The sequence below is a fragment of the Oncorhynchus nerka genome, linkage group LG17 (assembly GCF_034236695.1).
Source record: "Oncorhynchus nerka isolate Pitt River linkage group LG17, Oner_Uvic_2.0, whole genome shotgun sequence".
Lineage (NCBI taxonomy): Eukaryota > Metazoa > Chordata > Actinopteri > Salmoniformes > Salmonidae > Oncorhynchus > Oncorhynchus nerka.
In genome coordinates this window covers 11,104,728-11,126,762 of record NC_088412.1, presented here as the reverse complement: position 1 = coordinate 11,126,762, position 22,035 = coordinate 11,104,728, and the positions used below count along the sequence as shown (strand labels likewise).

The following is a 22,035-nucleotide window of genomic DNA, read 5'->3' as shown; positions in this document are numbered from 1 at the left end:
AAAGCAGCATCCACATGCATCAGATGTCGTGATCATAATATAATAGCCATATCTAAGAAAACCAAAAGTTCCAAAGGCTGGTCCTAATATAGTGTATAAGAGGTCATTACAATAGGTTTTGTAGTGATTCCTGTGTTGTTGATGTAAATAATATGTGTTGGTCTGTAGTGTGTAATGAGGAGCAACCAGGCGTTGCACTTGACACATTTATGAAATTGCTTATTCCAGTTACTAATAAGCATGCACCCATTAAGAAAATGACTATAAATACTGTTAAATCCCTGTGGATTGATGCACACAGCTGACTGTCAAACGTACTCCTAATTGAGAAATTATGTGACTAAACTAAACAAAAAGAAGAAACTGTACTATGAAACTAAGATAAATTATATAAAGAATGATAGTAAAAAGCTTTTGGAGCACCTGAAATTACATCATGGACAAAAAGGCAAACTCAGCTCCATCCTTCATTGAATCAGATGGCTCATTCAACACAAAACCCACTGATATTGCCAAACTACTTTAATATATATATATATATTTAACTTTTCACAAATTCTGAACCTACACATCCATTCATAACTGACCAAATTATGAAAAAAAAGCATTGAATTTCTCACACTGACCTTTAATATCTCTGTTTTCTTTATATTTTGGTTAGGTCAGGGTGTGACGAGGGTGGGTATGCTAGTTTTTGTATTGTCTAGGGTTTTTGTATGTCTAGGGGTTTTGTAGGTCTCGGTATTTATATGTCTATGGTATTTGGTACTTTTCCCCGCACTCGCCCTGAGGTGCGTACCACCAGTGCCGGCACCACGCATCAGGCCTCCAGTGCGCCTCCAGAGTCCAGTACGTCATCTGCCTCCTCCTCGCACTCGCCCTGAGCTTCCGGCGACAGTACCCAGTCCAGAGCTTCTGGCGACAGTACCCAGTCCAGAGCTTCCGGCGACAGTACCCAGTCCAGAGCTTCCGGCGACAGTACCCAGTCCAGAGCTTCCAGCGACAGTTCCCAGTCCAGAGCTTCCGGCGACAGTACCCAGTCCAGAGCTTCCGGCGACAGTACCCAGTCCAGAGCTTCCGGCGACAGTACCCAGCCCAGAGCTTCCAGCGACAGTTCCCAGTCCAGAGCTTCCGGCGACAGTACCCAGTCCAGAGCTTCCAGCGACAGTTCCCAGTCCAGAGCTTCCGGCGACAGTCCAGAGCTTCCGGCGACATTACCCAGTCCAGAGCTTCCGGCGACAGGCCACAGTCCAGAGCTTCCGGCGACAGTACCCAGTCCAGAGCTTCCGGCGACGTTTCACTGTCCAGAGCTTCCGGCGACGTTTCACAGTCCGGAACCTTCAACGACGGTCCCCAGTCCGGGGTCTCCGGCGAAGGTCCCCAATCCCGGGATCTCGGCGAAGGTCCCCAGTCCGGGATCTCCGGCGAAGGTCCTAGTCCAGGGTCTCCGGCGATGATCCACGGTCCGGTTTTACAAAGGCGGAGGGATCAGAGTAAGGAGGGGTGGCTGCATCCAGAACCTGAGCCGCCACCAAGGGTAGATGCCCACCCGGACCCTCCCCTATAGGTTCAGGTTTGCAGCCGGGAGTCCGCACCTTTGGGGGGGGGTACTGTCACACTCTGACCTTTAATATCTGTTTTCTTTATATTTTGGTTAGGTCAGGGTGTGACGAGGGTGGGAATGCTAGTTTTTGTTTTGTCTAGGGTTTTTGTATGTCTAGGGGTTTTGTAGGTCTAGGTATTTATATGTCTATGGCGGCCTGATATGGTTCCCAATCAGAGGCAGCTGTTTATCGTTGACTCTGATTGGGGATTATATTTAGGCGGCCATTTTCCCTTTTGTGTTTGTGGGTTCTTGTTCTATGTTTAGTTGCCTGTTCTGCACTACTCATGTTAGCTTCACGGTTTGTTTTGTTATTTTGTTAGTTTGTTCAGTGTTCGTTCTTATAATAAAGAAGAATGTACGCTTACCACGCTGCGCCTTGGTCCGATCATTATGACGAACATGACAGAATTCCGTAAAGTGAGTGTGGAAGAGGTGAATAAATTATTGTTTATCAACAATGACAAGCCACCTGGGTCTGACAACTTGGATGGAGAATTACTGAGGATGATAGCGGACAATATTACCACTCCTATTTGCCATCCCTTCAATCTAAGTCTACAGGAAAGTGTTTGCCCCCAGGCCTGGACGGAAGTCATTCTGCTACCTAAGAATAATAAAGCACTATTCAACATTCTTTACAAGGAACTCTATTCTTGACTTGCTTTAACAGTCAACCAATCAGCCAACCCTTAGTAAACTTATGGGAAAACTGACATGATACAATGCTATTTCACAGTAAACAAATGAACAAATGACTTTCTGCACGCTTATAGGGCACTGAAATTATACACCACTTACACATATGACTGATGGTTATGGCTGAAATAAATGGATAATTAGAAGCTTGTGGGAGCTGTTATGTTAGAACTACATAGAGACATGACGACATGGAACTCTATTCCACATCAGGTAACTGATGCGATTTTTAAAAAAGGATAAAAATACACCTTATGGAACAGCAGGGACCGTGAAGAAAGACACACTCTACACACACGTACATTGTAATATTGTTGTATTTTACATTTTTTTATTGTAGATATGGAGTGGTGTAATTATGTATGATCCCTTAATGTGTTTGGACCCCCAGGAAGAGTAGCTGCTGCCTTGGCAACAGGAACTAAAGGGGATCCATAATAAACCCCAGGAAGAGTAGCTGCTGCCTTGGCAACAGGAACTAAAGGGGATCCATAATAAACCCAGCTGCCTTGGCAACAGGAACTAAAGGGGATCCATAATAAACCCCAGGAAGAGTAGCTGCTGCCTTGGCAACAGGAACTAAAGGGGATCCATAATAAACCCCAGGAAAGTAGCTGCTGCCTTGGCAACAGGAACTAAAGGGGATCCATAATAAACCCCAGGAAAGTAGCTGCTGCCTTGGCAACAGGAACTAAAGGGGATCCATAATAAACCCCAGGAAGAGTAGCTGCTGCCTTGGCAACAGGAACTAAAGGGGATCCATAATAAACCCCAGGAAAGTAGCTGCTGCCTTGGCAACAGGAATCCATAATAAAGGAACTTGGCAAAGGGGATCCATAATAAACCCCAGGAAGAGTAGCTGCTGCCTTGGCAACAGGAACTAAAGGGGATCCATAATAAACCCCAGGAAAAGTAGCTGCTGCCTTGGCAACAGGAACTAAAGGGGATCCATAATAAACCCCAGGAAGAGTAGCTGCTGCCTTGGCAACAGGAACTAAAGGGGATCCATAATAAACCCCAGGAAAAGTAGCTGCTGCCTTGGCAACAGGAACTAAAGGGGATCCATAATAAACCCCAGGAAAGTAGCTGCTGCCTTGGCAACAGGAACTAAAGGGGATCCATAATAAACCCCAGGGAAGAGTAGCTAGCTGCCTTGGCAACAGGAACTAAAGGGGATCCATAATAAACCCCAGGAAGAGTAGCTGCTGCCTTGGCAACAGGAACTAAAGGGGATCCATAATAAACCCCAGGAAAAGTAGCTGCTGCCTTGGCAACAGGAACTAAAGGGGATCCATAATAAACCCCAGGAAAAGTAGCTGCTGCCTTGGCAACAGGAACTAAAGGGGATCCATAATAAACCCCAGGAAGAGTAGCTGCTGCCTTGGCAACAGGACTAATGGGGATCCATAATAAACCCCAGGAAAAGTAGCTGCTGCCTTGGCAACAGGAACTAAAGGGGATCCATAATAAACCCCAGGAAAGTAGCTGCTGCCTTGGCAACAGGAACTGGCAACAGGAAAAGGGGATCCATAATAAACCCCAGGAAAAGTAGCTGCTGCCTTGGCAACAGGAACTAAAGGGGATCCATAATAAACCCCAGGAAGAGTAGCTGCTGCCTTGGCAACAGGAACTAAAGGGGATCCATAATAAACCCCAGGAAAAGTAGCTGCTGCCTTGGCAACAGGAACTAAACCCCAGGAAAAAGGGGAACTAAAGGGGATAATAAACCCCAGGAAAAGTAGCTGCTGCCTTGGCAACAGGAACTAAAGGGGATCCATAATAAACCCCAGGAAGAGTAGCTGCTGCCTTGGCAACAGGAACTAAAGGGGATCCATAATAAACCCCAGGAAGAGTAGCTGCTGCCTTGGCAACAGGAACTAAAGGGGATCCATAATAAACCCCAGGAAAAGTAGCTGCTGCCTTGGCAACAGGAACTAAAGGGGATCCATAATAAACCCCAGGAAGAGTAGCTGCTGCCTTGGCAACAGGAACTAAAGGGGATCCATAATAAACCCCAGGAAGAGCTGCTGCCTTGCAACAGGAACTTGGGGATCCATAATAAAACAGGACTAATGGGGATCCATAATAAACCCCAGGAAAAGTAGCTGCTGCCTTGGCAACAGGAACTAATGGGGATCCATAATAAACCCCAGGAAGAGTAGCTGCTGCCTTGGCAACAGGAACTAATGGGGATCCATAATAAACCCCAGGAAGAGTAGCTGCTGCCTTGGCAACAGGAACTAAAGGGGATCCATAATAAACCCCAGGAAGAGTAGCTGCTGCCTTGGCAACAGGAACTAATGGCAACAGGGGGATCCATAATAAACCCCAGGAAGAGTAGCTGCTGCCTTGGCAACAGGAACTAATGGGGATCCATAATAAACCCCAGGAAAGTAGCTGCTGCTGGCAACAGGACTAATGGGGATCCAACAGGAACTTGGCAAAGGGGGATCCATAATAAACCCCAGGAAGAGTAACTGCTGCCTTGGCAACAGGGCTAATGGGGATCCATAATAAACCCCAGGAAGAGTAACTGCTGCGTTGGCAACAGGACTAATGGGGATCCATAATAAACCCCAGGAAGAGTAGCTGCTGCCTTGGCAACAGGACTAATGGGGATCCATAATAAACCCCAGGAAGAGTAACTGCTGCCTTGGCAACAGGGCTAATGGGGATCCATAATAAACCCCAGGAAGAGTAACTGCTGCGTTGGCAACAGGACTAATGGGGATCCATAATAAACCCCAGGAAGAGTAGCTGCTGCCTTGGCAACAGGGCTAATGGGGATCAATAGTAAATACAATACAAATACAGTAAATAAACACATAGTGGTAGAGAAGAAGACAGATCCACTGGGTACAGAACCACTGAGGAGAATTCCAGTCCATTCATTCTATAGTAAAACATTGACACAGGACCACAGACAGTGGCTTGCGAAAGTATTCACCCCCTTGGAATTTTTTTTCTATTTGGTTGCCTTACAACCTGGAATTAAAATAGATTTGTTTTTGGGGGGGTTGTATCTTTTGATTTACACAACATGCCTACCACTTTGAAGATGCATAAATATGTTTTATCGTGAAACAAACAAGAAATAAGACAACAACAAAATATAACTATTCACCCCCCCAAAAGTCAACACTTTGTAGTGCCACCTTTTGCAGCAATTACAGCTGCAAGTCTCTTGGGGTATGTCTCTATAAGCTTGGCACATCTAGCCACTGGGATTTTTGCCCATTCTTCAAGGAAAAATTGCTCCAGCTCCTTAAAAACCTCTTAGGGAAGCTGCGAATTTTCGCAGCTTTTTGTTAAAAATCGCGCAACATTTCAGCGCCCTGCTATTCATGCCAGGAATATAGTATATGCATATGATTAGTATGTGTGGATAGAAACCACTCAGACGTTTCTAAAACTGGTTAAATCACGGCTGTGACTATAACAGAACGTGTGTTTCATCGAAAAGTGCAGGAAAATCTGATCACTGAAAATGGAAATAAATATCCATGCGCCACTTCCAGGAATTGTTAAAGGTGAACCGGATTAAATGAGGCCGAGGTTGCAGTACCTACAGCTTCCACACGATGTCTAGAGTCTTGTCATTTGCTTCGGCTTTGATTCTTGGTCAAACCGACACAAGGGAACCGATTCCCTCCGGTCTCCGACCGGATGTTTTGGTTGAGATTTCTCCGGACATTATTTCCAGACGGACACCTATAGAATTTACATCGCCTCCTGATGAATTTTATCGCTTATTAACGTGTACTAATACCTAAAGTTTTCGAAGTGTTTTGTGAAAGTTTATCGTCAACTTTTTTAATAAAAAAAAATGACGTTACGTTATAAAACGCTATTTTTTTCAGTTGTTCACACAGTATTCATAGATCGATATCTAGGCTATATATGGACCGATTTAATTGAAAAAAGACCCAAAATGATGCCATGTTTATGGGACATCTAGGAGTGCCAAGAAAGAAGCTCGTCAAAGGTAATGAATGTTTTATATTCTATTTCTGCGTTTTGAGTAGCCCCCGGCTATCGCAAAATCTGTCGTTAGGTGACGTTGCTGTATTCTGGGGGATACATGCTATCAGATAATAGCTTCTCATGCTTTTGCCAAAAAGCATTTTACAAATCTGACTTGGTGGATAGATTCACAACGAGTGTAGCTTTAATTCAGTACATTGTATGTCCATTTTAATGAAAGTTTGAGTTTTATCAACCACTATAGGTGGCGCTCTTGAACATTTCCGCTGATTGATGTTCCTACCACGGGACCACGGCCCTAACAAGTTAAAGTTGGGTTGGTTTCTGCTGGTGTACAGCAATATTTAAGTCATACACCAGATTCTCAATAGGCCATTCCAAGACATTTAAATGTTTCCCCTTAAATCACCCGAGTGTTGCTTTAGCAGTAGGCTTAGGGTCATTGTCCTGCTGGAAGGTGAACCTCCATCCCAGTCTCAAATCTTAGGAAGACTGAAACAGGTTTCCCTCAAGAATTTCCCTGTATTTAGCGCCATCCATCATTTCTTCAATTCTCACCAGTTTCCCAGTCCCTACCGATGAAAAACATCCCCACAGCATGATGCTGCCACTACCATGCTTCACTGGGGATGGTGTTCTCGGAGTGATGAGAGGGGTTTGGCTAGCGCCAGACATAGCGTTTTACTTGATGGCCAAAAAGCTAAATTTGAGTCTCATCTGAACAGAGTATCTTCTTCCATATGTTTGGGGAGTCTCCCACATATCATCTCTCTGTTGTTTCTCTGCTAAACAAAGCATTTGCATTCTACTAGCTAACTGCTCATCTGCCATCCCTCTCTCTCACTCTTTCTCTCCATCCCTCTCTCTCTCTCCCTCTCCATCCCTCTTTCTCTCTCCATCTCTCTATCTCCCTCTCCATCCCTCTCTCTCTCCATCCCTTTCTCTCTCTCTATCCCTCTCTATCCCACTCTCTCTCCATCCCTCTCTCTCTCCATCACTCTCTCTCTCCATCTCTCTCTCTCATCCCATTCTCTCTCCATTCTCCTCTCTCTCTCCATCCCACTCTCTCTCTCTCCATCCCTCTCTCTCTCTTCATCCTCTCTCTCTCTCTCTCCATCCCACTCTCTCTCTCCATCCCACTCTCTCTCTCCATCCCACTCTCTCTCTCCATCCTACTCTCTCTCTCATCCCATTCTCTCTCTCTCTCCATCCCTCTCTCTCTCTCTCTCTCTCTCTCTCCATCCCTCTCTCTCTCCATCCCATTCTCTCTCTCCATCCCCCTCTCTCTCTCCATCCCACTCTCTCTCTCCATCCCATTCTCTCTCTCCACACGATCGTGACACTCTCCATCCTACTCTCTCTCTCATCCCATTCTCTCTCTCCATCCCTCTCTCTCTCTCTCCATCCTACTTTCTCTCTCCATCCCGCTCTCTCTCTCCATCCTACTCTCTCTCTCCACCTCATTCTCTCTCTCCATCCCATTCTCTCTCTCCATCCCTCTCTCTCTCTCTCCATCCCATTCTCTCTCTCTATCACTCTCTCTCTCCATCCCATTCTCTCTCTATCACTCTCTCTCTCCAACCCATTCTCTCTCTCCATCCCACTCTCTCTCCATCCCATTCTCTCTCTCCATCCCACTCTCTCTCCATCACATTCTCTTTCTGTATCACTCTCTCTCTCCATCCCATTCTCTCTCTCCATCCCATTCTCTCTCTCTATCACTCTCTCTCCATCCCACTCTCTCTCCATCCCATTCTTTCTCTCTATCACTCTCTCTCCATCTCATTCTCTCTCTCCATCCCATTCTCTCTCCATCCCTCTCTCTCTCTCCATCCCATTCTCTCTCTCCAACCCATTCTCTCTCCATCCCATTCTCTCTCTCTATCACTCTCTCTCTCCAACCCATTCTCTCTCTCTATAACTCTCTCTCTCCATCCCATTCTCTCTCTCTATCACTCTCTCTCTCCATCCCACTCTCTCTCCATCCCATTCTCTCTCTCTATCACTCTCTCTCTCCAACCCATTCTCTCTCTCCATCCCATTCTCTCTCTCCATTCCATTCTCTCTCTCCATCCCTCTCTCTCTCTCCATCCTACTTTCTCTCTCATCCTACTCTCTCTCCATCCCTCTCTCTCACCATCCCTCTCTCTCTCCATTCCACACTCTCTCTCCATCCTACTCTCTCTCTCATTCTACTGAGAGAATGGGTTGGAGAGAGAGAGAGAAACAACCCACACCGGAGCTGCCAGCGACACTAGTCACCCCCCAACCCTCCTATTTGGTTTCAAGTTTTGCGGCCGGAGTCCGCACCTTTGGGGGGTGGGGGGTACTGTCACGCCCTGACCATAGAGAGCCCTTGTTTCTCTATGGTGTAGGAGGTCAGGGCGTCACGAGGGGGTGTTCTAGTTTAAAATTTCTATGTTGGTGTTTTGGTTTGGTTCCCAATAATGGTTCCCAAGCTGGTAATCGTTGCCTCTAATTGGGGATCATATTTAAGTAGCTTTTTTCCCAGCTGTGTTTGTGGGTTATTGTTTTGTGTTTGTGCACCACGTATTCACGTTTCGTTGTTCGTTTATTGATTTATTGTTTTTGCTTAAAGTTTCACTTTGAAATAAATATGTGGAACTCAACATCCGCTGCGCCTTGGTCTGTCTCTCCACACGATCGTGACACTCTGCATCCTACTCTCTCTCCATCCCTCTCTCTCTCTCTCCATCCCAATCGCTCTCCATCCCACTCTCTCTCATCACACTCTTTCTCCCCATCCTACTCTCTCTCTCCATCCTACTCTCTCTCTGCTCATCTGCCTGTTGCTCTCTCTCTTTCTCTCCATCTCTCTCTCTGAATCTACCTCTCTGCCTCTCCCCCTCTCTGTTCATATCCCTCTCTCTCTCTCTCTTTCTCTGCCTCTCCCTTTCTGCCTTTCCGCCTCTTCCTTTCTGCCTCTATCCCTCTCTTCCCTCTCTCTCTGTTCATATCCCTCTCTCTCTCTCTCCCCCTCTCTGCCCCTCTCTCCCCTTCTCTGCCCTCTCTCTCCCCCTCTCTGCCTTCTCCCTCTCTCTCTCTCTCTCTCTCTCTCTCTCTCTCTCTCTCTCTCTCTCTCTCCTCTCTCTCTCTCTCTCTCTCTGTCTCTCTCAACCTCTCTCTCCCCCTCTCTGCCCTCTCTCTCTCTGTTCATATCCCTCTCTCTCCCCCTCTCTGCCCTCTCTCTCTCTGCAGTGCTGTGACACACTGGTCCTAATTGCTCTTTCCCCTCTCTGGTGGATAAATCCCAGCGTTATCTCTCAGGAATCAATGTCATCTCCAGGAGCCTGCCCTCACCGGCCAGATGTTAGAGTTGTTAGCATTAATGAGGCAATCTGGGATTGGAAAAGCAACAGACTGGTCAGCCCGGCACCGCTACTTGTTTTAGTAAATAGCTGAGTGATTGGATTCACTCTCAAATTCATAGACAGTCAAAGCTATAGATGGATGGACTGACCCTATAGTTTTTCAACCATGTTTTGAAGCTATACAATATTTACAAACAATGAAGTAAAACAAGTTTATAATCTTGGGTTATGATGCCGTACGACCGTTAAAACTAAAGCTCATGAGGCATTTATAAGTTATATTCTTGTTGGACACTCCACATCCACCTGCTGCCCAGCTAGAACCACTAGCCCTGTTGGACACTCCACATCCACCTGCTGCCCAGCTAGAACCACTAGCCCTGTTGGACACTCCACATCCACCTGCTGCCCAGCTAGAACCACTAGCCCTGTTGGACACTCCACATCCACCTGCTGCCCAGCTAGAACCACTAGCCCTGTTGGACACTCCACATCCACCTGCTGCCCAGCTAGAACCACTAGCCCTGTTGGACACTCCACATCCACCTGCTGCCCAGCTAGAACCACTAGCCCTGTTGGACACTCCACATCCACCTGCTGCCCAGCTAGAACCACTAGCCCTGTTGGACACTCCACATCCACCTGCTGCCCAGCTAGAACCACTAGCCCTGTTGGACACTCCACATCCACCTGCTGCCCAGCTAGAACCACTAGCCCTGTTGGACACTCCACATCCACCTGCTGCCCAGCTAGAACCACTAGCCCTGTTGGACACTCCACATCCACCTGCTGCCCAGCTAGAACCACTAGCCCTGTTGGACACTCCACATCCACCTGCTGCCCCGCTAGAACCACTAGCCCTGTTGGACACTCCACATCCACCTGCTGCCTAGCTAGAACCACTAGCCCTGTTGGACACTCCACATCCACCTGCTGCCCAGCTAGAACCACTAGCCCTGTTGGACACTCCACATCCACCTGCTGCCCAGCTAGAACCACTAGCCCTGTTGGACACTCCACATCCACCTGCTGCCCAGCTAGAACCACTAGCCCTGTTGGACACTCCACATCCACCTGCTGCCCAGCTAGAACCACTAGCCCTGTTGGACACTCCACATCCACCTGCTGCCCAGCTAGAACCACTAGCCCTGTTGGACACTCCACATCCACCTGCTGCCCAGCTAGAACCACTATCCCTGTTGGACACTCCACATGCACCTGCTGCCCCGCTAGAACCACTAGCCCTGTTGGACACTCCACATCCACTTGCTGCCCAGCTAGAACCACTAGCCCTGTTGGACACTCCACATCCACCTGCTGCCCAGCTAGAACCACTAGAATCACATCCACCTGCTAAGAACCACTATCCCTGTGGACACTCCACACATGCACCTGAATCAAACCACTAAAGCCCTGTGGACACTCCACATCCACTTGCTGCCCAGCTAGAACCACTAGCCCTGTTGGCCACCTTGTGGTCCACACAGGAATCAAACCTAAAACCTTGTGGTCCACACAGGAATCAAACCTAAAACCTTGTGGTCCACACAGGAATCAAACCCAAAACCTTGTGGTCCACACGGGAATCAAACCTAAAACCTTGTGGTCCACACGGGAATCAAACCTAAAACCTTGTGGTCCACACGGGAATCAAACCTACATCTTATTTATCTGATGCTTTCAGCAAATAGGGCAAACAGGTGGAATGACAGTATTATAAGTACATCTCTCCTTGTCCCGGGGGGATTGATGTTTATGTGGGTAAGGTGGAGAGAGGTCGGAAAGTACAAGAGAGGCCGAGAGAAGAGTTCCAGGGCAAAGTGGGGGGAAAAAGTGATTTAAAATAGACGAAAAGAAGCTTAGATCAATCAGAACAGAAAGGGATCATAACTGTGCTGGATACTTATCTGTGATGTTCTCTCTCTGCAGACCAGACAGAGACACAGACAGAGACAAGAGAGAGAGAGACAGAGACATAGACATAGACATAGACATAGACAGAGGCAGAGACAGAGACAGAGACAGAGAGAGAGAGAGAGAGAGAGAGAGAGAGAGAGACAGAGACAGAGAGAGAGAGACATAGACAGAGAGAGAGAGACAGAGACAGAGGCAGAGACAGAGACAGAGACATAGACAGAGAGACAGAGACAGAGACAGAGACAGAGACAGAGACAGAGACAGAGACATAGACAGAGACAGAGACATAGACATAGACATAGACAGAGAGAGAGAGACAGAGAGAGAGACAGAGACAGAGACAGAGAGACATAGACAGAGACAGAGACAGAGACAGAGACAGAGACATAGACAGAGAGACAGAGACAGAGAGAGAGACAGAGACAGAGAGAGACAGACAGAGACAGAGACAGAGGGAGAGAGAGACAGAGACATAGACAGAGACAGAGACAGAGACATAGACAGAGAGAGAGAGACAGAGACAGAGACAGAGACAGAGACAGAGACAGAGACATAGACAGAGACAGAGACAGAGACAGAGACAGAGAGACAGAGACAGAGACAGAGACAGAGACAGAGACAGAGACAGAGACAGAGACAGAGACAGAGAGACAGAGAGAGAGAGAGAGACAGAGACAGAGACAGAGACAGAGACAGAGAGAGACAGAGACAGAGACAGAGACAGAGACAGAGAGAGACAGAGACACAGACAGAGAGAGAGACAGAGACAGAGACAGAGACAGAGACAGAGACAGAGACAGAGACAGAGACATAGACAGAGAGAGAGAGACAGAGACAGACAGAGACAGAGACAGACAGAGACATAGACAGAGAGACAGAGACATAGACAGAGACAGAGACAGAGATAGACAGAGACAGAGACAGACAGAGACAGAGGGAGAGAGAGACAGAGACATAGACAGAGACAGAGACAGAGACAGAGACAGAGAGAGAGAGAGAGAGAGACAGAGACAGAGACAGAGACAGAGAGACATAGACAGAGACAGAGACAGAGACATAGACAGAGAGACAGAGACAGAGAGAGAGACAGAGACAGAGACAGACAGAGACATAGACAGAGACAGAGACAGAGACAGAGAGACATAGACAGAGACAGAGAGACAGAGAGACAGAGACAGAGACAGAGAGACAGAGACAGAGACAGAGACATAGACAGAGACAGAGACAGAGACATAGACAGAGAGACAGAGACAGAGACAGAGACAGAGACAGAGAGAGAGACAGAGAGAGAGACAGAGACAGAGACAGAGACAGAGACAGAGAGAGAGAGACAGAGACAGAGACAGAGACAGAGACAGAGACAGAGACAGAGAGAGAGACAGAGAGAGACAGAGACAGAGACAGAGACAGAGAGACAGAGACAGAGACAGAGACAGAGACATAGACAGAGACAGAGACAGAGAGAGAGACAGAGACAGAGACAGAGACAGACAGAGACATAGACAGAGACAGAGACAGAGACAGAGACATAGACAGAGACAGAGAGACAGAGAGACAGAGACAGAGACATAGACATAGACAGAGAGAGAGAGACAGAGACAGAGACAGAGAGACATAGACAGAGACAGAGACAGAGACAGAGACAGAGACAGAGAGACAGAGACAGAGACAGAGACAGAGACAGAGACAGAGAGAGAGACAGAGACAGAGACAGAGAGACATAGACAGAGACAGAGACAGAGACAGAGAGACAGAGACAGAGAGAGACAGAGACAGAGACAGAGACAGAGACAGAGACAGAGACAGAGACAGAGACAGAGGCAGAGACAGAGACAGAGACAGAGACAGAGGCAGAGACAGAGAGAGAGACAGAGACAGAGACAGAGACAGAGAGAGAGACAGAGACAGAGACAGAGACAGAGACAGAGACAGAGACAGAGACAGAGAGAGAGAGACAGAGACAGAGACAGAGAGAGACAGAGACAGAGACAGAGACAGAGACAGAGACAGAGACAGAGAGAGAGAGAGAGACAGAGACAGAGACAGAGACAGAGACAGAGACAGAGACAGAGACAGAGAGGGATCTAAAGCTCCACAGCCCAAATCAACATTCATTCAGTCTGGTTGCCTAGTAGCAGGACCCCACCTATAGAAAGGAAGCTCAAAAGGCTGATCGGCAACCAACTCAGTAACGCTAACATTTCGATGGCTCTCTATCATGGCTCTCTATCATGGCTCAGATATGTTCTTTGCACATGATCCTTTTCAGCTCAGATCCAGCAACAACGGTGGATGTGTAACCAGGCCAGCTCAGTACAGCCTGGTTTGGCTCAACTCAGTTAAGTAGTGTGAAAAGCCCTTTAACGTACCTTGCAGGGCGACATGTACAACATTTACCATGAACCTAATTGTAATCTGGCAGCGTGATTTCATTTGAAACTTTTCTTCAACAATGTGCCCCTCTATACCAATACCAATCGCTAGAACGAGATATGTTGATCTGCTGATCTGGTTCTAATGTTCATCTGTGTGGATTGACCCAGTCAGATGTTCTGGTTCTGCTTCTGACCCAGCCAGCCAGATGTCTGGTTCTGTGTTTATCTGTTGACCCAGCCATCCTGAGACAGCAGTGGTCTGGTTCTGCTGTTTTGACCCAGCCAGCCAGATGGTCTGGTTCTGCTGTTTATCTGTGTGGATTGACCCAGCCAGATGGTCTGGTTCTGCTGTCTATCTGTGTGGATTGACCCAGCCAACCTCCAGAACTACCCTCCCATCCTGAGACAGAACACAGTGGAGGTTTTAGTTTTTTCCCTCAAATTGACAAGGATAACCTAGTTATTAGATGATTGTCACTCACAGTTATTTACAAAAGCAATTTCCGCACTAGCTACATCATCATGATGTCACTAACTTCCCTCCCATCCTGAAACAGCAGTGGTAAGGTTTTACTCTAACCTCCTAACTACCCTCCCATCCTGAGACAGCAGTGGTGAGGTTTTACCTAACTAACCTGAGACCTAACTAACTACCCTCCATCCTGAGACAGCAGTGGTGAGGTTTTACTCTAACCTCCTAACTACCCTCCCATCCTGAGACAGCAGTGGTAAGGTTTTACTCTAACCTCCTAACTACCCTCCCATCCTGAGACAGCAGTGGTGAGGTTTTACTCTAACCTCCTAACTACCCTAACTACCCTCCCATCCTGAGACAGCAGTGGTAAGGTTTTACTCTAACCTCCTAACTACCCTCCCATCCTGAGACAGCAGTGGTAAGGTTTTACTCTAACCTCCTAACTACCCTCCCATCCTGAGACAGCAGTGGTGAGGTTTTACTCTAACCTCCTAACTACCCTCCCATCCTGAGACAGCAGTGGTAAGGTTTTACTCTAACCTCCTAACTACCCTCCCATCCTGAGACAGCAGTGGTGAGGTTTTTTAACTCCTAACCTGAGACCTAACTAACCTCCTAACTACCCTCCCATCCTGAGACAGCAGTGGTAAGGTTTTACCCTCCCTCCTGAGACAGCTAACCTCCTAACTACCCTCCCATCCTGAGACAGCAGTGGTAAGGTTTTACTCTAACCTCCTAACTACCCTCTCATCCTGAGACAGCAGTGGTAAGGTTTTACTTTAACCTCCTAACTACCCTCCCATCCTGAGACAGCAGTGGTAAGGTTTTACTCTAACCTCCTAACTACCCTCCCATCCTGAGACAGCAGTGGTGAGGTTTTACTTTAACCATATTTACCAAATAAACGAAAGTTTAAAAAAAAGAAGCTTTAAGTAACACAATAAAATAACAACGAGGCTGTATACAGGGGAGGGGGTACCGGTACCGAGTCAATGTGCGGGGCTACAGGTTAGCTGAGGTAATTTGTACATGTAGGTAGGGGGGGGGGCAATTTAAATAATCTGGTTACCATTTGGTTAATTGTTCAGCAGTCTTATGGCTTGGGGGTAGAAGCTGTTAAGGAGCCTTTTGGTGCTAGACTTGATGCTCCGGTACCGTAGAGAAAACAGTCTAGTCTTGGGTGACTGGAGTTTTTGACCATTTTTGGGGCTTTCCTCTAAAACCGCCTTGTATAGGGGTCCTGGATGGCAGGAAGCTTGGTCCCAGTGATGTACTGAGCCATACGCACTACCCTCTGTAGCGCGTGACGGTCAGATGCCGAGCAGTTGCCATACCAGGCGGTGATGCAACCGGTCAGGATGCTTTCAATGGTGCAGCTGTAGAACTCTTTGAGGATCGGAGGAGCCAAATCTTTTCAGTCTTCTGAGTGGGAAAAGGTGTATTCGTTCCCTTTTCATGACTGTCTTGGTGTGTTTGGACCATGATAGTTTGTTGGTGATGTGGACACTAAGGAACTTGAAACTTGCGACCGGCTCTACTACAGCCCCGTCAATGTTAATGGGGGCCTGTTCGGCCCGCCTTTTCCTGTAGTCCACGATCATCTCCTTTGTTGTGTTAACATTGAGGGAGAGGTTGTTGTCCAGGCACCACACGGCCAGGTCTCTGACTTCCTCGCTGTCTCATCGTTGTCGGTGATCAGTCCTACCACTGTTGTGTCGTCAGCAAACCTAATGATGGTTGTTGGAGTCCTGTTTGTCCACGCAGTGTGGGTGAAGAGGGAGTACAGGAGGGGACTAAGCATGCACCCCTGGGGGCCGCAGTATTGAGGATCAGCATAGCCCTTACCACCTGGGGGCGGCCCGTCAGGAAGTCCAGGATCCAGTTGCAGAGGGAGGTGTTATGTCCCAGGGATCCTTAGCTTAGTGATGAGCTTTGTGGGCACTATATGGTGTTGAACTCTCAGCTGTAGTCAATGAACAGCATTCTCACATAGGTGTTCCTCTTGCCCAGGTGGGAAAGGGCAGTGTGGAGTCCAATTGAGATTGCATCATCTGTGGATCTGTTGGGGCGGTATGTGAATTGGAGTGGGTCTAGGGTATCTGGGAGGATGCTGTTGATGTGAGTCATGACCAGCCTTTCAAAGCACTTCATGGCTACCGACGTGAGTGCTATGGAGCGGTAATCTTTAGGCAGGTTACCTTCGCTTCCTTGGGCACTGGGACTATGGTGGACTACTTAAAACATGTAGCTATTACAGACTGGGTCAGGGAGAGGTTGAAAATGTTAGTGAAGACACTTTCCAGTTGGTCCGCGCATGCTTTGAGTACACGTCCTGGTAATCCGTCTGGCCTTGCGGCTTTGTGAATGTTGATCTGTTTAAAGGTCTTGCTCACACCGGCTACCGAGAGCGCTATCACACAGTCGTCCAGAACAGCTGGTGCTATCATGCATTCTTCAGTGTTGCTTGCCTCGAAGTGAGCATAAAAGGCATTTAGCTCGTCTGGTAGGCTCGCGTCACTGGGCAGCTTGCGGCTGGGTTTCCCTTTGTAGTCCATAATAGTTTTCAAGCCCTGCCACATCCGACCAGAGTCAGAGACGGTGTAGTAGGATTCAATCTTAATCCTGTAATGACGATTTGCTTGTTTGATGGTTCGTCTGAGGGCATAGCGGGATTTCTTATAAGCGTCCGGATTAGAGTCCCGCTCCTTGAAAGCGGCAGCTCTAGCCTTTAGCTCGATGCGGATGTTGCCTGTAATCCATGTCTTCTAGTTGCGGTATGTACATATGGTCACTGTGGGGACGACGTCGTCGATACATTTATGGATGAAGCCGATGACTGAGGTGATATACTCCTCCGTGACATCTGACCACTTACGTATTGGGCGAGTCACTGGTACTTCCTGCTTTAGTTTTTTCTTGTAAGTAGGAATCAGGATGATAAAATAATGGTCAGATTTGCCAAATGGAGGGCGAGGGAGAGCTTTGTATGCATCTCTGTGTGCGGCGTAAAGGTGGTCTTGAGTTTTTTTCCCTCTGGTTGCACTTTTTAAAAAACCTATATTTAACGAGGCAAGTCAGTTAAGAACAAATTCTTAATTTCAATGACAGCCTATGAACAGAACTGCTTTTTTCAGGGGAAGAACTACAGATTTTTACCTTGTCAGCTCAGGGATTTGATCATGCAATCTTCCGGTTACAAGACCAACGCTCTAACCACTAGGCTACCTACCTCGACTCACCGGTGCCCCTGCACATTGACTCTGTACCGGTACCCCTTGTATATAGCCTCACTATTGTTATTTTACTGCTACTCTTTAATTATTTGTTACTTTTATTTATTTTCTATTTTTAGGTATTTTTCTAAAAACTGCATTGTTGGTTAAGGGCTTGTAAGTAAGCATTTCAATGTAAGTTGTTGTACACCTGTACACCTGTACACCTGTTGTATTCGGCCTATTTGACAAATAAAATGTGGTTTGATTAGACATGGCACAGCAGCTGTTATCCTGAGACAGCAGTGGTAAGGTTTTACTTTAACCTCAAAACAACACATATGATTATGTCACAGTTTAAACTCACTTCAGAGCTGCGCGGACAGCTGGCATGATGACTGTGTAGTTAGCGTCCTGTCCTGATTTCCCACTCTCACATCATTTCAATCACTCTACAGTTGAGTTGTGAGTGGTTAGTGCCACCCTCCCCCTCCTACTTTCCCCTGTCCTCCCCCCTCCCTCCAAACACCCTCACATTAGACTAATTGTGTAGTCATAATCCCACCTGATGTGTGCTTCTAATATTTTGAACGGTCATGTTAACCTATTTTGATTACCCCATTTTCAAAAAGCCCCGACCTAACTCTATCGGCCCGGCCTGCTGCACTCTCTCTCTCTCTCTGTAATCCCATGGCCTCACTAAATGATAAAAAAAAAAGTATAATTCAGAAGAGTGGAAAAACCCCACTGTATCTCACATCAGGACAGAAAGATAGGATACTAAAGGCCAGTGTAAATGTCCTGATGTTAGAGCAGAGAGAGAGAGGGAACTCAAGGTTAAAGTGATACAAGAAAAGAAAAAACCTGTTATGTGTGTGATGATGAAAAGATAGAATTCTGGAACAAACAGACTTGTTTCAGTGTTCCTTAAAGAACACATCTTCAGTTTGGAAATTCACTCCTCATTATATCGTCTCCCGTGTTGGTGGCTTCAATTGGATTTTCCTTTGTAACTTATAACATTGATAAGATTCCTACAAAAGCATCTGCTTTTCATAGACAAGTGTTCATAGCGTGGTAATTAATATATAAACTTTTTTTTTTTTCACACACACACACACACACACACACACACACACGCACACACACACACACACACACACACACGAACGCACGCACGCACACGCACACACAAACGCACGCACGCGCACACACACACACACACACACACACACACACACACACACACACACACACACACACACACACACACACACACACACACACACACACACACACACACACACACACACACACACACAGGACTAGACATTTTGTGGCCAAATGACATATCATTATTGAGCCAGAAAAAAAACTGAGCATAAAAGATCAGTGCTAGCAGTATATTAGTGGGATATGAATATGCATGCCAGCAGTATTAGTGAGATATGAATATGCATGCCAGCAGTATTAGTGGGCTATGAATATGCATGCCAGCAGTATTAGTGGGCTATGAATATGCATGCCGGCAGTATTAGTGGGATATGAATATGCATGCCGGCAGTATTAGTGGGATATGAATATGCATGCCGGCAGTATTAGTGGGATATGAATATGCATGCGGGATATGAATATGCATGCCGGCAGTATTAGTGGGATATGAATATGCATGCCGGCAGTATTAGTGGGATATGAATATGCATGCGGGCAGTATTAGTGGGATATGAATATGCATGCCGGCAGTATTAGCGGGATATGAATATGCATGCCAGCAGTATTAGTGGGATATGAATATGCATGCCGGCAGTATTAGCGGGATATGAATATGCATGCAAGCAGTATTAGTGGGATATGAATATGCATGCCGGCAGTATTAGTGGGATATGAATATGCATGCCAGCAGTATTAGTGGGATATGAATATGCATGCCAGCAGTATTAGTGTGGTATGAATATGCATGCCAGCAGTATTAGTGTGGTATGAATATGCATGCTAGCAGTATTAGTGGGGTATGAATATGACTGGAACTGCAAAATGAATATGCATGCCAGCAGTCAAATCTAAATACTGTATTTAAATTTGACTGGTATGTATCTTTGACCTTTACTTTGGACCTATTTCTAACCCAGTCAAGACCCAATAGGTCAGAGGGTAGGGTACAATTAAACCCCTAAGAGGTTTTCTAATATGATCTAAGATATCCAAACAGTATATTTGTACTTTGATAACACCACAAACATGTATTTTCTTAGCCAAACTGAGCTTACACTTAGTCAGATAGTATATTTTTTAAATCATAATAGTGTATTGGATAGGATATGTAAACTCCGAGAGGCCTAATCTAACCAGACACAATCAATTAACCAATAGATCAATCAAATTGATCAACAATGATTGATACAGATTTTCTGAACAATTACCTAAAATCACTGTACGGATGAATGATCCAGAATCCTGCAGACTTCACACGTTCCCTCTCGTGCTCCACGGCCCTCTCGCTCCCCAACATTCTCAGAGAGAACTTGTTGACTCCTGGTTGTAGCATCGCTCCAAACTGCCGGTGCATGAAACCCGCCCGATACAACTGCTCTACTTCGTCTGGCATGATCGGTTCGGTTCCTTCTAACTTGATTAAAGTGGACTGATCGAAGACGGACGAGCGGCGGTGTGCGCTAGCACTGCGACCAACGGAATCCTGCGCTCCCTGTTCGGCCCCAGAACCAGTCTCTCCTCCGGGGTAACTCTCCTCGTTAGCGCCGGCGTCTACCTCGGGGATCAGCCTCCGCTGCTCCGCTGGATCTGACCCAATAGTGTGCTGACCAGTGATGGAAGAGCGGTTACCTCTAAAAAGGCGACAGTCCCCGTTTAAGTTGGTCTTAACGGCAACGTCCGTTTCCAAGTCTCCGGTGGTTCCGCTCTTGGGGTCCCTGTCTCTGTTTCTCTTAGAGCTGCTGGCGGGGGAAGGAGATCCAGGAAGGAGAAGAGGCTTCAGCCTGATACCGGCACTTTTCTTGTTTGTGTCCTTGTCGCCACCACCGTATTCTCCTCCGTCGTCAATCATCACAGAGACAGAGCCTCTTTGGCCAATGTTTTGCGGCAAGCTGTACAGCCTTTTGCGCATGGAAGAATGAAACCTATCCATTATGGGTAGGCCTATTGAAGAAAGGATGATACAGACGCTCACTAGCCTGGACTAAAAAATAAAACGCGTTTGAAAATGAAACAAGAATATATGAGCTGTGATGATAACAAATCATATATTTCATAAACTCAAACGGCTCAGGATACCAAAAGCAGTGACGGCGTTCTGCAGCAGGACAGGAACAGGTCGAATCTTACTTGACACTTGGAACGTGCTGCTTCCTGCTCTCCCGGTTGCAACAGTTTGTACCGCTTCGGCGCGACGGTCATATTAGGGTGCATGACCAGTAAATCGATGAATGACGTCCAGGTATCCAGGTGTTGCTAAATCAGAGTGTTGCCTAGATGATGACAACAGATCGGGGTGCTGATGCTGCCTGCATGCTGACTGCTCTGAGCGTCGGACGTGCCAGCCGGAGACAGTGAGGATGGATGCTGGCTGGTGGCTAAACTGAGGTCCTCAATGACAAAGCATGATCACTCTTCTGATTCTCCTCCTCCCCAAATATTTATATCCCTGGCTAGCTTAGCTGTCAATAGGAAAAGAATGACACGCTTCCTTCCACGCAGTCAGTCAGTCAGTCAGTCCTCACCAGCTTGCATTCAAAGACCGCTGGCTGGTGTGTGTGCTGACATCACGGTTCCATCCCCGTAGTGCTCTCTAATAACGTGGATATTAATGGGGCTAATTTACCGGGTTGCCATAGGAGCGCTGCACGAGGATAGACAGGACAGCACATGCACTCAGCATCCCAGTCCAGGCAGGATTATGGAGGATATAATTTATAAACTCCCTGTGATAGCTGATGACAGATTTTCTGTTGTTGTAAATGATAAACTATAGGCTACCCACACGCTAAACAGCCCATTGTCTTTAGGCCTATAATTGATCAGTTAAGCAATATTGACCATAATTATTAAAGCAAGTGCTACTTTACACACTGCACTTTCATTGGTTTGAGATCCTGGGAAAAGTTATATGGTTGTATATGCAGGTGACAACTATACAATGGTCAGAAGATGTGGGGTCAATTCCATTCAATTCAGTCTACATACACAGGAAAAGAGAGACATTTTGGAATTGGAATTTTCAGTTTACTTCCTGAATTCACTGGACTGAAATGGGATTGACCCCACCCCTGCAGGTCATACAGAACTATAATGTCTGACTCAGCAAATGGCACCATATTCCACAGTGTGCTACTTTTTCAAAAGTAGTGCATTATATATGGAATAGGGACCCATAGGGTTCTGCTCTAAAGTAGTGCATTATATAGGGAATAGGGACCCATAGGGT

General features: G+C 46.8%; 1 protein-coding gene across 1 annotated transcript in view; it reads right to left on the bottom strand.

Annotated features, from left to right (window-relative positions):
* LOC115144670 (potassium/sodium hyperpolarization-activated cyclic nucleotide-gated channel 3-like) overlaps positions 1–20,739 on the bottom strand; it is a 59,058-nt gene extending 38,319 nt beyond the window's left edge. The window contains 1 exon segment of the mRNA XM_065002771.1: positions 20,018–20,739. Coding sequence (XP_064858843.1) covers positions 20,018–20,739 — 722 coding nt within the window.
* Between the last annotated feature and the right edge of the window lie 1,296 nt (positions 20,740–22,035).